This window comes from Oculina patagonica, chromosome 2 (assembly GCF_052425735.1).
Source record: "Oculina patagonica isolate OP01 chromosome 2, crgOcupat, whole genome shotgun sequence".
Taxonomy (NCBI): Eukaryota; Metazoa; Cnidaria; class Anthozoa; order Scleractinia; family Oculinidae; genus Oculina; species Oculina patagonica.
The window spans coordinates 28,357,309-28,372,150 of record NC_135759.1 but is presented as its reverse complement, the minus strand read 5'-3'; the positions used below and the strand labels follow the sequence as shown (position 1 = coordinate 28,372,150).

The following is a 14,842-nucleotide window of genomic DNA, read 5'->3' as shown; positions in this document are numbered from 1 at the left end:
ACTCGTAAATCATCAGGCTCGCAAACATATGTAGCCATCCATTGTAAGATGTCATTGGAGGGAAGAAAGTCACGTACACCAAATATCTTGAACATATCCTACAAACAATAATGTTATAAAAATATTTTATAATTTTAGTAGACTGTTCACATTCACCCATTTTTCCGTGAAGTCGTAGAGATCGATTGTCCAGTCCGACGGGCAGCCATCTTGGTTCACAAATGCGAGCAAAAACTGGGGAGAGTGCAAAAACCCATTGGTAGGGTGGTGCGGTGTTTATAGTGTGGGGGTGAGGGAGCACCCCCACCCCCCTACCCACCAGAATTTTGCACTCTTCCCAGTTTTTGCTCATGTTCGTGAACCAAGATGGCGGCCGTCAGACTGAATGATCGATCTTTACGACTTCACGGAAAAATAGGTGACTGTGAACAGTCTATTATTTTAGCATTTTTGATTTTAACTAACATCAACTGACAATTATCACAACCATGACCTAATATTAATTCTAATTTGCTATGAAAAGTACTTGAGTTCAAGTACCCCCACTGAACAGGCTTGGGGTGGTACTCAAACTCATAAACACTAGAGGACTGGCACTCAAGCTCATCCACTGCCAAAAAATGTCAGGCCATGTACAAAGGCCAATGTCAAATTAAAAAGTGAGTGTCTCTTTTAGGTCAAATTGGTTTTCAGGTATCTGTTTTAAACCTAGGTTAATCTGTTTCAACCTGAAGATGACACTTTTTTAATCACTGAAAACAATTTAATAAATTTATTTAAATATTGGATTATTCAAATTGTTTTAAGTGATTAAAAGATTGTCATCTTCAGGTTAAAACAGATTACCACTACCAGTAACCTAGGCTGAAAACAGATTTAATTTGAAAACCAATGTGACCTACAACACCTACACTATTTTATTATCCGACATCATTCTTGTGGCCAAAGAAATAGGGCTCTAAACTCTATGTAACATGATTGCACCTGGGCTACTGGGCAGTGACAAAATTAAAATCCTTGTGCACTCAGCCTCTCCTTCACAAAGAGTTAATTTAAAAAATTATCGAGCTAAATACCTCAAGTTCTGGCAGGTAATCTGCCAAATACTTCAATGGACTCTTCATGTTACCCAAATAAGCAACAGGTCCCAGAGCAAACACAGCCTTTATTTTTGGAGCCAAAAGCTGATTTCTTGATAACTCTGCAAAAGCCATAAGGCTTCCTTGTGAATGACCAGCATAGTACAGCGATGGCTGTCCTGTTTTCTTCAGAATGAAGTTCACCATTGCTGGAAGCTCGTATTTCGCCATTTCATCCCAGCTATACAGTGGATGAGAAAAAGATATGATATAAATCTACATTTAAAACAATCCATGGATTTCATTTGGTAACTCCACAAAATAAAAAAAAATACAAAGTAGCACTATTTGTTCCCTGTAAAAAAGGGATTACAATAACAAATTAAGCGGGGGGGGGGGGGGGGGATGTGATGAGCTGATGGGACACCTGTGTTTCTTGTACAATGTTTTAACAACCAAATTGCCATTATCTTTATAAATGTTCTCTCAGAGAAGTAGTGATAGGTCAGTCTGAGCCCAGTGGCTCACAACTGCTGGATAACTTAAAGGAGCTATGCCATGGATAGCATATCTTGAAAGAATTGGCCATTTTTCAATTTTGTACTTTGTAATCCGTTTTAAACTTCCTCAGTTGTAATGATCCTTGGCTTGTTTCATTTCAGTTTATTATTACTTCTGTTTTCTACCTTAGAAAACTGTCATGTCAGAAAAATGACGTACAATATCCGGATAAACCCCCTTTAACTGCCTTTTTTATAGCATGAAGCAAATGCTTGTCCATTGCAGATCACTTTCCAGCACTCTGTCACAATACCCTATAGCTAACACCCTAGAGTTGGGTAAGTACTATGTACATGAGAGTAGTGACTTATGCAAGAACACAACACAATGAACGTAGCCAGGGAAGGAAATTTTACCTAAAATCCCAGAATGCATCTGAATCCACTGAGAGATTGACATGGTGTAAGCCATAGGTATTTCCTCGGACATTTCCAAGCCATACATCAAATCCTTTATCAGCGAGAATAAAGCCAAAGCTTTCATTTGGCAAATTTGACACCCAGTTAGATGACGAAGACAGAAGCCCATGTTGAACCAGAATAACTGGTTTCAGACCAGATAAGTAACTTTTCTGCCGTCCATGAGGAATTCTTTGAATGGTTATTATGTAGCCATCATCTGTGGTTACATTGTACTCTTCAGCAGGGTAGCCATTGTAATTGATCATTTGAGTCTGGAAGAAACAAATATTTTTTGATATTGACTACCCTTTTAATCTTCAAAGAGATGCCAATGGCCGATTCCCTCTATGGCTTGTGCCTGCAGGGAATCATGGTAGTTCACTGTTGTATTTATCATTGCTAAGTCTCGCGCGACCTTGTGCATGGCTTGGTGAATATTACTACCATAATAGTACCCTGCAGGGGGGAGGGTTTTTAAAAAGAAAAAATTTGGAAAAAAAAAAAAAAAAAAAGGAAAAAAAAAAAAAAAAAAAAATATCTTTTTAAAAAAAGAGACCGGAAATTGGTTAAAAATTGTGCGTGAAAAGGGATCACGACACCCCCTTTGCTACCCTACCTGCAGGCGTGGGTCATAGAGGGAATTGGGCATTAGTCTGAAAAATTGTCTTGCAGCCAATAAATGTGCTAAAAATGATTTAGTTGTTGTACACTTGAACATACCCTGGTTTATTACTAATAAAAGAAATCTTGTGAAAAACTTTATTCAGTTAAGATTCTATAATTTTTAGTACTAAATGCACGGCAGGGATATTTTCCAGAAGGCAAAATGCAGAATGCAGAACAAAAAATGTAGAAGGATCACGGAACGGCGATAGTATAATGCCCTAACCAACAAATAAATTCTAACCCAAGCAAATCGGAGTGAAAGCTAACCGCAAGAAAAGTGCTGACCATCATTCTGCGTTCTGCAAGATACCACTGCTGCTAAATGCACAGATCACGAACTTGGTCATGACTGTAGCAAGCAATTCGAATTTCCTTAATCTGCAGAATATTCGTCAAAAGTCATCATCATCATCATTAAGTATTTGGCCGATATGAGTCATTACATTACCGTATTTACCCGTGTATTAGTCGATCCCGTGTATAAGTCGACCCGCTATTTTTGAGGCCAGTAACTAAACTTTTTTACATTTCTTGGTAAGATCTTGTGCCAGTGAGTCTCTACAACATTCAGGTTTATATTAAGCGATAAATCATACGGAATTTCAACTTGAACTGCCAATTTAATGACACAGATAGCAAAGCAAAAGGACAACATAACCTGTACTGTTGTTTATTAGATGTTTGTGAACATATTAAAACAATTGTTATGCTAATTATACAGAATTTATTTAACTGGTGCTTGGGTCAAAAAGTTTGACCCATGTATAAGTCGAGGGTGATTTTTTGGGCCGATTTTTAGGTTAAAAAAGGTCGACTTATACACGGGTAAATACGGTAAGTTTTTTACTAACAGAATATAATTGCGTTCGACAGTAGGAGAACGCATCCTAATCTTGCGGTGGCCTGTGGCCCCGGGGTTGTCCTGTGAAAGCACAAGCGAAAGTGGTTCTATGTGTCGTATTATGTATGTCGGTATGTGGCAAGTTGGCCTCGATCTCATGTGATTAGACATTAGAAAGCAATTAATTGCGTCAGAGCAACCTCAACAAAGACAGGGGCAGCGCGCGCAAAAAAATTCATGAAGCCAATAACGCTAGGCTGTAAACAATTTTTGTGTTCGATGGTAGGAGAAAAAATTCTAATCTTGTGGTGGCGTCACCGTGTGGTCCCGTGGCTGTCCAGTAAAAGTTCTTTTATATTTTGTTCTATGTATCTTGGTATGTGGCAGGTTGGCTAATTAATGACGTCGCAGTTTCTTTGTGAGAGACACAGGGAACGAGGTTGATTCGTTCTTATGATCTTCTTTGGTTTGCGTTTTTGAGTTTGCCCTGTAAGTTGTGCTGTAAAATAAACGTTTCTGCAGTCCTCCTTTTAACAGTAGTAAAAAAAAAATTGCTGTGCTGCCTCGTGAACTGTTGGATTGAGATTTTTTTCTGATACTTTCAAGTGATGTTGGATACGGGCTTTACTGATGTTGCAAGCGCTGTCGTTTTAAATTTGTATGACGATATAAACAGTCGTGTAACTCGGATTACGTTTTTCTAGCCTTATCTTGGGTACCTATCTTGGGTCGAACGCACTCCCCTAATCTCTGATTATTACTAGTTATTATTCAACAGATGCGCGCGCTGCCCATATATGGTCAAAATGTTAACGATATCTGTCATCCGTACATAACAGATATCCTGCGATATTCGTAGGTTGCGAAGATTCGTCCGAAATCTTGTAAAGCGCTGCACAATTACAGTTTTTTTATGTGCAAAATGTGTTTCGTTGACAATTTGTTGAATAATAAAACAATTATCCTGCTCAATCTTGTGGAATATCCTCTGATTTTAGCCAACTCGGCCTACGGCCTCGTCGGCTAAGTATCAGGCGATATTCCGCGCGATTTCGCAGGATAATTGTTAATTATAAGCACATAAAAAAGATCAAACACGGTACAAAATCTAAAGTTTACTTTAAACACATTTAGCAATCAGTGTAAGCTAACTGTAGCTATCTCTGTCAGAAAATGATTCCAGTCTCTTGGAAAGAAAGGGAACTTAAAAACATGACGTCAAATTGCAACTTAATATAGACAGAGGCCCTTCAGATAAGCCGAGTCACGTGCAAAGTGCTGATACTGATTAGAAGACAAAGGATCAACATTGAACAACATTTCACATTCTTTCCAGCTTAGCTGAAGCAAAAAGGTTATTTTCAATAATCGTACAACAATCTAAGCTATAACTATAGCTAGTGGTACAGTGAATTCATTCTAGGTACTCTCTATATTTCTGCATGATCGTGGATAACATTCAAGCTTAGCTACATGTTTTACAATAATAGTCTTATGTAACAGCCACCATCGCCATCGATCGCCCCATTTATACATCCATCACACTCGACTTACCACGTTTAGACCTTCTTCTGGGAGAGGCGCGACGGCAGAAGTTCCAGTCCATAATGATGCAGCTAGTAAACAAAGTACCGCTCTTTTGATCACTTCCATATCACGGTCCTGATCAAAGAAGGATGCGATAAAGAACTGCACCAAAAGTGAACAGAAACAAAGGACCCAGCAACAACACACAGTTCAAGTCGGCCCAGGTTCTTTCGGCCAAATCAAGTATGGCGTTTCTCTAAATGCTACTGGAAAGTCTACTGGAAGCGATTGGAAAGTTCAACTGGAAATGTCTGACAAATGAACCGAGCGTTGCTGCCGCCTTCCTCCTTCTAAAACGAAACGAAAATAATACGATGTAAATAAATCCGAGCTTAGCTTCGTGTGTGATCGTCATGTGACCTAACAAAGTTCAGCTAGACAGTACGGCGGGGGGCGCGGTGGGGGTGCGTCTATTCGTCTACGAGTATTTTATCACTTTTTGGTCACGAATATCAATGCAACATCAAGAAGACAAGTAACAATAAAGTTATCTTGATGCGCTATTAAATTCTCTGGACTACACAAAAAAGAAGAGAAGTGCAAGTGACAACACTGACTTTCTGGAAAACCAACGCTGCTCGAGATCACGGGGAACGTTTTTTCCAATTACCTTATTACATGAAAATTTTCGCGACATGTTAATTTCGCGATTTTGAGGTGTGCATATTCCGACACTTAAATTTCGCGATTTGCGATTCGTTTTATCACTTTATTCCGTTTTTAGTACGAAAATATCCTGGCATCCATTTAACCCTTAATAATAAAAGATCTGAAATATAAAAAAAAAAACGCAGGGACACTCGGCATTCCAATCGTCGTCGCGTACGTGCATGGTGTCATTGACGACAACATCCATTTATTGAATTCCTCCTTCAGTGGTACTACTTATTTTTTCTTGATTGTTGGCTTGTGGTCACTTAATTTTCGCGTCTTGGCACTATTGTTCGCGTCACTTAAGTTTTTTGAATCGCGAAATTCGCGAAATTAAAGTGTCGCGAAAATTTATGTAATAAAGTATTTAAAACCACCTCAGTGCCAATGTTCTCAATGTGATCTTGTTGTAAAATTTAAGTTTCCACGTGCCTAGGAGCCAAAGAAGCTTAAACTTTTCAAATGTTTTTTTTATAAAAAAAATTGCTACGAGTGCTTTTTAATAGCCTTTGTAAACAGGCTAGCTTTTAAATATTTATTATCCAATGGAACCAAACACTTCCGCACTTTCACTTCTCTTTAAGTTTTAAAAGGGAATTTCCAACTCCATAAGGGTTTCAGAGTATCAGCCCACTTGCATATTTACAATTTTATGTATCTCAAGCTATATTGAGTGCAACCTGTGGTCCGCATTTTTTTTATTTCTTAAAAGGGAGAGGAGTGACAAGAAGGAAGAGAGGGCATGATCACAGGTTCTATTGACGAACCGATGGGTGAAATAGATGATTGTTTCATATTCCTTCGCCTCTATCCCCAGGGAATCAATAGGTTTGAGATTCTAGTAGCGGGGCCCAGTGGATAAGGGACGGACCATTATTTTCTTGGAGGGGGGGATGAAAAATTTTCCTCTGCAACCTTTTTTTTAGTTTATGCACCTCTGCAAACATTTTTTTTTGAAATTCTAACTATTTTTTGTTATACGTATCGTGTAAACAATTTTGTCGTTTTAGGCCCTGCAAACAATTTTTTCCAATATTTTTCATCCCCCCCCCCCCCCCCTCCAAAAAAAATAATTATAATGGTCAGTCCCTAAATGCTAACAGAACATACTACGCTTTCCACTGGATAGTGATTTACTCAGTGGATAGCATTATCTGCCCTTTAAACAACTGGTCCCAGGTCTATTGTTTGTGGGGCTGGGCACTTTAAATTCTTTTTGCAGAAATACAAGGCCTGAAGGGTTATGACAGCTATGATAAAAAGCTTCTTGTCTGCAGGCCTGGGACAAGTGTGAAATAGTCTGCACATTAAATTTTACAGATTCCTAATCCTGAGATTTGGGTTACCCCTTACTAATGCATGAACTACTAGCCTGCATGAACTTATGTGACACTTGGAATATGGTTTTCATCTTGCTTCCAGCTAGGGATGGTCTGTTTAATTTTGTTTTTCTTCAGCATTGGTATTTGCAAGAACTTTTTTCAAGCATAAGCCTCTGCAAGATTTTTTGTTTGCACCATCCATGTTTACCAGGTGAGGCTTGCTTGATTTTTTCCTGCATTTACTTGTGCATGACTTTCTTTCTCCTATTTTTCTTGTGCAAGCATTTCTTTTTCGTAGTTGCCCTCCCTCCCCCCCCCCCCCCCCCCAAAAAAAAAACAACCTAAATGACCTGTCCCTTACCATTCAGGGTACCAGTCTCTAGTAACAACACATTCCCCTTATCTGTGATTGGTAATGACCAAGAGATGACAACGGACCAACATGTTAATTTCAAGTTTATTCAAAACAAATCAGTTGCGTACAAGCCTGACTTTACATGTATTTTTAGCCTTAGTATTACCGCAAAGTTCAGAAGCTTTCTCACACTTAATGAAAAACACTAAATTCAATACACACTGCACCAGTTGGCAGTTAACATATTGTTAGAAGACCGTACACGACGCATCCCTTAAGCTTCCAAGTCCAGACCCAAACCAATCTTGTGTCCACCTTGATTGAGATTCTTGGTGTCAATCTGTGAAGACAGTGTGACCTTGATTCCGTCACGCAAGCGCTGGGTGTATGCCAAGCCCACCTGGCTCGTGTTGTTCACCTTGGTCTGTTGTGTAAAAATAAATGCACAAATGAGTCAAGATGAAAAGATAGAAGTTAAACTGTAGTCTGAAAGTTTCCAATCTAGTCCTGCTCAAACACCTTTAGATGTGTTCTGTTTAGCAAACAGTTATTTCATAGTTGAAATTTGTAGCCACTAGATATTGACACTATGCCCTCTGCTATGAGGTGAAAAGCCATCCACCCTTTACCTAACTCCATGTGTTGTTCCAGAAAATATCCATACCCCATATCCCACCCTCTGGAAATTCCAGATAATTTCCATACTTTCCTTTAAAAAATTTGGGCTTTTGAGACCCAACCCCACCCCCACGGAATTTCCAATGACCTTCCATGAGGAAGGTTGGACATGTTTTGGAACTGCACAATTAACAATACGGTGAACCACTCAAACTAGGTTCTAATTACAGTGCAGCACTGTAGCGTGTACCATTGTTTCACCTACCCTAATAGTTGTATCCTTGTCTATATCATACTTGCAGCCAACTTGGAATGTTGTGCTGCTGCTACCAGATGCCCAGTTGAGCTGAGCAGCAGCCTCAAGATTGCTGTTGATCTATAAGAAGAAAAGCATAATGGTACAACACACTTGAATAATATAACTCATGAAGTTGGACAAGTTAGTGCTAAGAAAAATACCGGTACTTCAAATAATGCTGTCATCCGGGTTTCATTCATCCATCCATCCATCCCTTCCTCCGTCCGTCCGTCCGTCCGTCTGTCTGTCTGTCTGTCTGTCTGTCCATTTACTACTTACTTATCTACTTGTTTATTTATTTATTTTTAATTTACCTTGTGATAAATTGATCCAGTGAACCTAGATGCATCATTCCTAGGAATAAAAGAATATTATGATGATTATTTATCAGAATCATACATATTTAAATTATTCCACTTCAAACCAAAAGCAAACAGAATGATGTAGAACCACAATAGAATGTCCCCACTAGCTGGATGAGCCCTCCAGCCTCTTTGTGATTACAGTAGAATTTTGATTTCTTGAACCTCCAGGGAAATGAAAATTGCTTTAAGAAATCGAGAGTAAAAATACAGAGAAGTACTATCCAAGAGAAACGAAAATTGGCTCGATTAATCAGGAGTTTTGAGAAACAGAGGGTTTGAGAAATCAGGATTCTACCATAACAACAAGAAACAGTATACTCACACAGAAGAGTGAATGTGGAAGTCATCTGACCGGTAACCAAATGAAAAGTTGTTGCCAATCAACTTTGACTTGGCAGTGTCATAAGCAGCTTGATAACCTGCCACCCAGCCTTCATATCTGTAAAACAAAAACATATTATCAATAGTAATCACATGGATGTACTTGGTTACAAGGCCAGTCACAGTACCACTCCATTGTGTACAAGAGTAGACATTTCAGACCAGGCACAAGAGAATTTCCACCTTCAGGTTATGATGGTAACAACAAATTTCTTGTAAATGAATCACAAAAAGGGAAACAACTTGGTAAACATGGTAATGACTTTCACCATTTTTATACCCTTGAGGTTCCAAAAAAGTAATTAAAAGTTAAACAAATGCATAATAGGTCTTAAATATAGCAACCCAGTTATTTCAACTGACCAACTGAATGCTTAATCCCAACCAATTGACTAACTTAACTGACTCACTGGCTGACTGCTTGCCTGACCAAATGACCAATGTTGGAAATACAGATGACGGACTGACTGATGGACCGTCCAAGCAATAGACTGAGTCAGAATAAGTGTGTTTTTGCTAAATAATTACCCCATAACTGCTGATGCTTGTACTGTTGGTCCAGCAAAATCAAAGTCAACATCTCCAGTGCCATGGAAGTAATCCTGCTTGTATGCACTCTTTATCTTGGCTGACTTCTTCCTAAAATGCACACATCAGGAGCAAAAACAACAACATTTACACTCTTTGTTCTGATCCCGTGAAAACTTTTTGCTAAGATGCTAATCTTTCACTTAACAACTAGAAAGCACAGCTTTCATGGGAAAAAATAGTAACTTAGTGAAACATCACCAAGTTTACTACATCTGTACCTGCGGCAAATCTCAAAAGAAGTGTACTACTGTTGAATATATCAATATTATAGACAGAGAGAGAGAAAGCCTTTACTCCATCAGCTTTTACAATAAAAACTGTTATCAATAGAGGCCCTAGTAAAAAGTAAAAAGTAAAAAGTCGCTAAAAGCTTTACAGCCTTATAAATTTGTTTTTTGCGGGCCCAAGAGAGGCCCGCAACCCTAATCTTGACAGTGACCAGCGGATTGCGTATTACGCGTGCGTGCCACGTTTATAAAGGCTATCTGCAAACCGGAAGTTGAAAATTTTGTTCTTCCACTAAGAACGATCGGAATGCAAAAAATGTGTCAATCACGACAGTTTGTCGTAACACCGGAAGAGAAAAATCTTGTCTCCAAGAGCGATAAGAATGCGAAAAATCAACAGTTTGTCACATTACATCGAGGCTTCTGTCTTGCAGACATTAGGTTTTGCAGACGTTGTTTTATAGGTGTTGCTTTTGTGAAGATCTGCTGTGATTGTATCACAGATAAACTACGGCAAAGCGAATGATTCCAACCAACAACGGTTATTCTCGAGAAATTCACACTGACAACAAGGCGAGTTTGCCGACGGAGGAAAATCACATCTCAATTCATACCGCGTGCTCGACTACACTTCGCAAAACTGTCAATCAAAAAAACAACTCTGATTGTTTCGCGGCAATAGGAAACGATAAAAAAACATTCGTGACTTAAGCGTGACGGGTTACTCGACCTTACTTGGAATAATTTTCTTTTGTCCAGTGATTTATCGACACTGTCAGGCCCGCACTTTCTAACCTGTGGTTACCACTAGTACTGTAGAACAAGTTATTACAAACACGGTAAATGCCACAACTTACCCAGTGTTAGGTGCAAAGCTAGTGTCAAATTCCAGCTTGAGCCCTTTTGCTATCTGTAAAATGGACAAATAACAACTGAGCACATAGAAATACATAGAAATACCATAACTTTTATACCGAGTTAAAAGAGATCCTAAAAGAGAGTAATGTTAATTTATGGCATGTTTATGTGTATGATGTCACCGTTCTCTCAAGTCTGTGATTGGACATTTTTTTTGGGGGGGAAAGGGGAGTTTTGTTCTTAAAATAAAAATAACAACAACAACAACAACAATGTCAATAATGATAATAATTTGACTACCTGATCTTCTACTGTGATTTGTGTGGTCAGAACATTGTCCGTTGTCCACTTCTCGGCAAGGGTAACACCTGTCATACCAAACAATAACATACAGTATAAGTAGGAAACGAAATAAATGGGTTTCATTATACAGTTACACATTATTAACTGATTCTCTATTTAATATGGCAGTGTATTTTTAGTCAGGCCATACTTCGCCAATCTTTGCATAAGCAAAATACAAAAGAGATGCTGCCCAGTGTCAGTGTATATGAAAAACACGCAACTCACCATAATCAGCATACTTGTATTTTGTTTCCAAGCTACCAAAAACCTTCCCTGTGTCATTGTTAGATGATCCAGAAGTTGTAAATTCCTAGAAAACAATAAACAAACAGCATAAAACAATTTTGTAACGGTCTATATTTGGTGTTGTCCAAAACAGAGTTGAACAAAATCGGAAATCCAAGAAAGCTGTACATTGACTGTACATCAGACTCATTTTGACAAGTTCTGAACTTGAACTTTTTACAATTCTAGATTAGCTGACTGTGCTCTTGATCAGAAGTAATTATCTCACCAAATCTTTCTTTGTTTTTGTCTTTAAATCAAGCTTGACAGCTCCAAATCCTACAACAAGAACACACATTGTAAAATTGCATTTTAACATGCTATTCCTAACTAATAACCAGCTTGTGCTAAGATTACAAACAAATGCAGAACTGGGGTGTTGAACAATAACAGTGAAACAAAACTTTAATCAAAATTAATTCAATTTGATTGCAAAAGAGAAATCTTGTGACCCCTGCAAATGGACCAGAACATTTCACAAACCCGTACAAATAACAAACATTTTTCTGCAATACAGACTGACAAGTAAATATTCATCACTAATACTCCTGATCAAGCAAATTTTTAGTGGAGTAATTTCTTAAAACATACAGCTGTTTACATCATCATGATGCAGTTAGCAGATCTTGCTTCAGCAAAGGTGGCATTCTGAAGTCATCCACACAGTTAAGTTTTAACAAAGATTTCAAGAATGATGGTAGATTTATGATACACCAGTGACAAACATTTGTAATATTCCTGTCCACTGAGAACACATGATCATATAACTTTAGCTCAGATCAGTGCTTCTGAATTCCCGAGAAAACAATATGACAAGATGTTGTTATAAGCTAGTTATAGCACCCAAAATAAATCATTATTTTCCTTTTACCTTCAGTGGAACTATGCAAACTGATACACATTGCAGTCTTTTTAATTGTAAATGGAAGCTCTAAATAGCTCTGGCTTACCGTATCCCTTGCCAAACACATCCCTGGACTCTTTGCCAAGATCATCATACTTTGGTGGAGTTTTTGCCATTCTCTATAAACAGAACAAGACAAATAACTAAATAAATGAATTTATTTATTTTTTGTTTACTTATTTATTTTTAACTATTTTTTTTATATATTATATCTAAAGATTTTATTCAGGAGGGGGAGGGGCAATGCCTGGGTGCTGCCTCAATTGTATACAAAGTTGTTTATACAACACTGGCTACAGATTACACATTGACTGTTTTCAAACCCTGATTTTCTGGACTAATAGATTATCCACAGATTTTAATTTCACCCAGAACTGCAGTTTCTTTACATTCATGAAATTATATGCATTCTGGATCTCTGCATTATTATTTAAATTATGGAAATAATCCCAGCAAGGGACCATAAGTCCTGTAGTTAAGATAGATTATACGAGAAACATGAGACAAAATGTAACAATGCAATGCCAACTTCACTTCGCTCCACAACCCTCCAAGTTTATTTTTTTCCTTAGTGGCCATTTGGCCACTGCCTGCTCAAGTTTGGTCGCCAGTGAAAAATTAGTCGCTAAATTAGCTTGTGCTATCAATCCTTCTTCTCAATTTTAGTCGCCAGCTGGCGACTTTGGTTTCAATTTAGTCGCCAGCTCTAGAATCGCCATGGCAACTAAAATGGTCTTAACTTGGAGGGTTGCTCCAAAAGCTTCGCTCCATAGCTTTTTTGTTCCACTATGTTTTGGAGTAAAATAAAGTTGGCATTGTATTGTTACATGGAGTCAAATGTTTTGAAGTGTAATCAATACCATAATGCAACATATTGCACTTTCTGATTCAGCTGCTTTTACTTTCCGCAACTTAACAACATTTCATTTACATGTTTCCCTTAAATTTGACATTTTTTCTCTTGCATAATGTGACAAGGTAGTAATGGTATTGAGTATGTACAAATCCTAGACAAGTTATAGCTACTATAAGGATAAAAGTAAGATCATTGTTGTCCAATGATTTCATAGACACTCCCCATCAATCCCCAATCACCTTTTCCAACATTAACAGGATGAGGTATATAAAAAAGTCCAGGAAAAGTACAGATGTTTCAAAACAGCACAATAATATCACATAAATATTTTGAACATTCTTGATTTAATAAACATTTCCAACTGGTTGGCCTTGTTCCTGATAGTATCAAAGTGAAATTTACCATGAAATGTGGAAATTATTTATTCATAAAAAAACAGGACATTCCAGGTCTGAAGATCACTCAAACAAAGAAGAAAGCTTTCACTTCATGGGTATATTAATTTCATTTTACATTCTTATCCACTGAATAAGGAAGATTTTGAAAATCACGTGAACCTCTAACCTTCGATATTCCAAAACAACATCATCCCGAGATGTACACCTCAAGTCATGAAAAGTACAAATCAAGTGGAATAATTTAGCATATTGTTATTCATGCATAAGTTGTGCAATGAATTATATGAGCCTACCGACGCATCGACGTGTAGTGCAATGGAAATACCAATACTATCCACGAAATAGCACCGGCAAAGTAAAATAGATTTCAGGATACACGTTAGCACATGATGACACAATCGACAATTACGTTGTATCTTTTGTGTACACAAATTCTAACTGATAAATAATGATGAAATATGAAGGCGACTATTGCATCTACGATTTCGTCAACTCCCTCAGGACATTATAAGCTATTTCAGCGCAGGCGTCTTCAAATCAATATTTTGCTCTAAAGCGAGAATATTCAATTACCAAGCTCAGAACAGATCAAACAATTCTCACGAAACTTGGGACAGAACGCTACTTACGTAGAAGCAAGATTTATAAAACAATGGAATGTGGAGTATCAATCACAAAAGCGGAGAATTTAGCTTGAGTCATCAGAAAATTGGCCACGCGCAACATGTGCCATGAGTGATATTCCAAGAACTCGACGATTTCACAAAAAATACCCGGACTTAACTTTAGACATTTAATAAAGAACTAAATTTGTGTTCGATTAGTTCTTTTGTTACGCTATTAAGCTAACAGATTTAAATATCGCCTAAGAAACTTACGTTATCTTCCTCCGCCTTGGAGTAGCTGACTTGCCTTCTTCTGCTTGACTTGGCAGAGAGTGAGATGTGGCGTGGGGCGACTGAAGGAAAATTCAGGGGCTACTTCGTTTAACTGTCACCAATCATACTCCGGTTGCACGTTGTTGTTGGGGCAGGCATTTCGAATTTCATTTTCCGTCGGTCTTTTACATTCGAATTCCCTTCCGTATGAATTGCTAAGTTATAATTTTATTTTTATACACAACAAGAAAAACCCATTACAAAAAATAACTGCCCCGGAATCCGATATTTATACCCAGTACAACGCCCCTCCGCCTCCCCTCCTCCCCACCCCCACCCCCCCCCCCAAAAAAAGAGAAAGAGACGCGTCGGCGT

General features: G+C 38.1%; 2 protein-coding genes across 2 annotated transcripts in view; both read right to left on the bottom strand.

The window, feature by feature from the left end:
- Positions 1-5,459, bottom strand: part of LOC144643924 (gastric triacylglycerol lipase-like) — a 10,423-nt gene extending 4,964 nt beyond the window's left edge. Inside the window, exons 1-4 of the mRNA XM_078503321.1 lie at positions 5,103-5,459; positions 1,997-2,313; positions 1,077-1,320; positions 1-98 (exon numbers count right to left, since the gene is read on the bottom strand). The exon at positions 1-98 is cut by the window's left edge and continues 58 nt beyond it. Of these exons, the coding sequence (XP_078359447.1) occupies positions 1-98; positions 1,077-1,320; positions 1,997-2,313; positions 5,103-5,201 (758 nt within the window). The 5' untranslated portion in view covers positions 5,202-5,459. The remainder of the gene's footprint in view (positions 99-1,076; positions 1,321-1,996; positions 2,314-5,102) is intronic.
- A 2,090-nt stretch (positions 5,460-7,549) lies between these two features.
- Positions 7,550-14,602, bottom strand: LOC144643953 (non-selective voltage-gated ion channel VDAC2-like). Its single transcript, XM_078503353.1, has 11 exons — positions 14,468-14,602; positions 12,382-12,454; positions 11,661-11,710; positions 11,372-11,456; positions 11,102-11,169; positions 10,801-10,853; positions 9,654-9,764; positions 9,067-9,183; positions 8,694-8,733; positions 8,347-8,457; positions 7,550-7,887 (listed from the first exon to the last, which is right to left on the bottom strand). The coding sequence occupies exons 2-11, from the start codon at positions 12,449-12,451 to the stop codon at positions 7,738-7,740; spliced, it is 855 nt and encodes a 284-aa protein (XP_078359479.1). The 5' UTR covers positions 12,452-12,454; positions 14,468-14,602; the 3' UTR covers positions 7,550-7,737.
- Between the last annotated feature and the right edge of the window lie 240 nt (positions 14,603-14,842).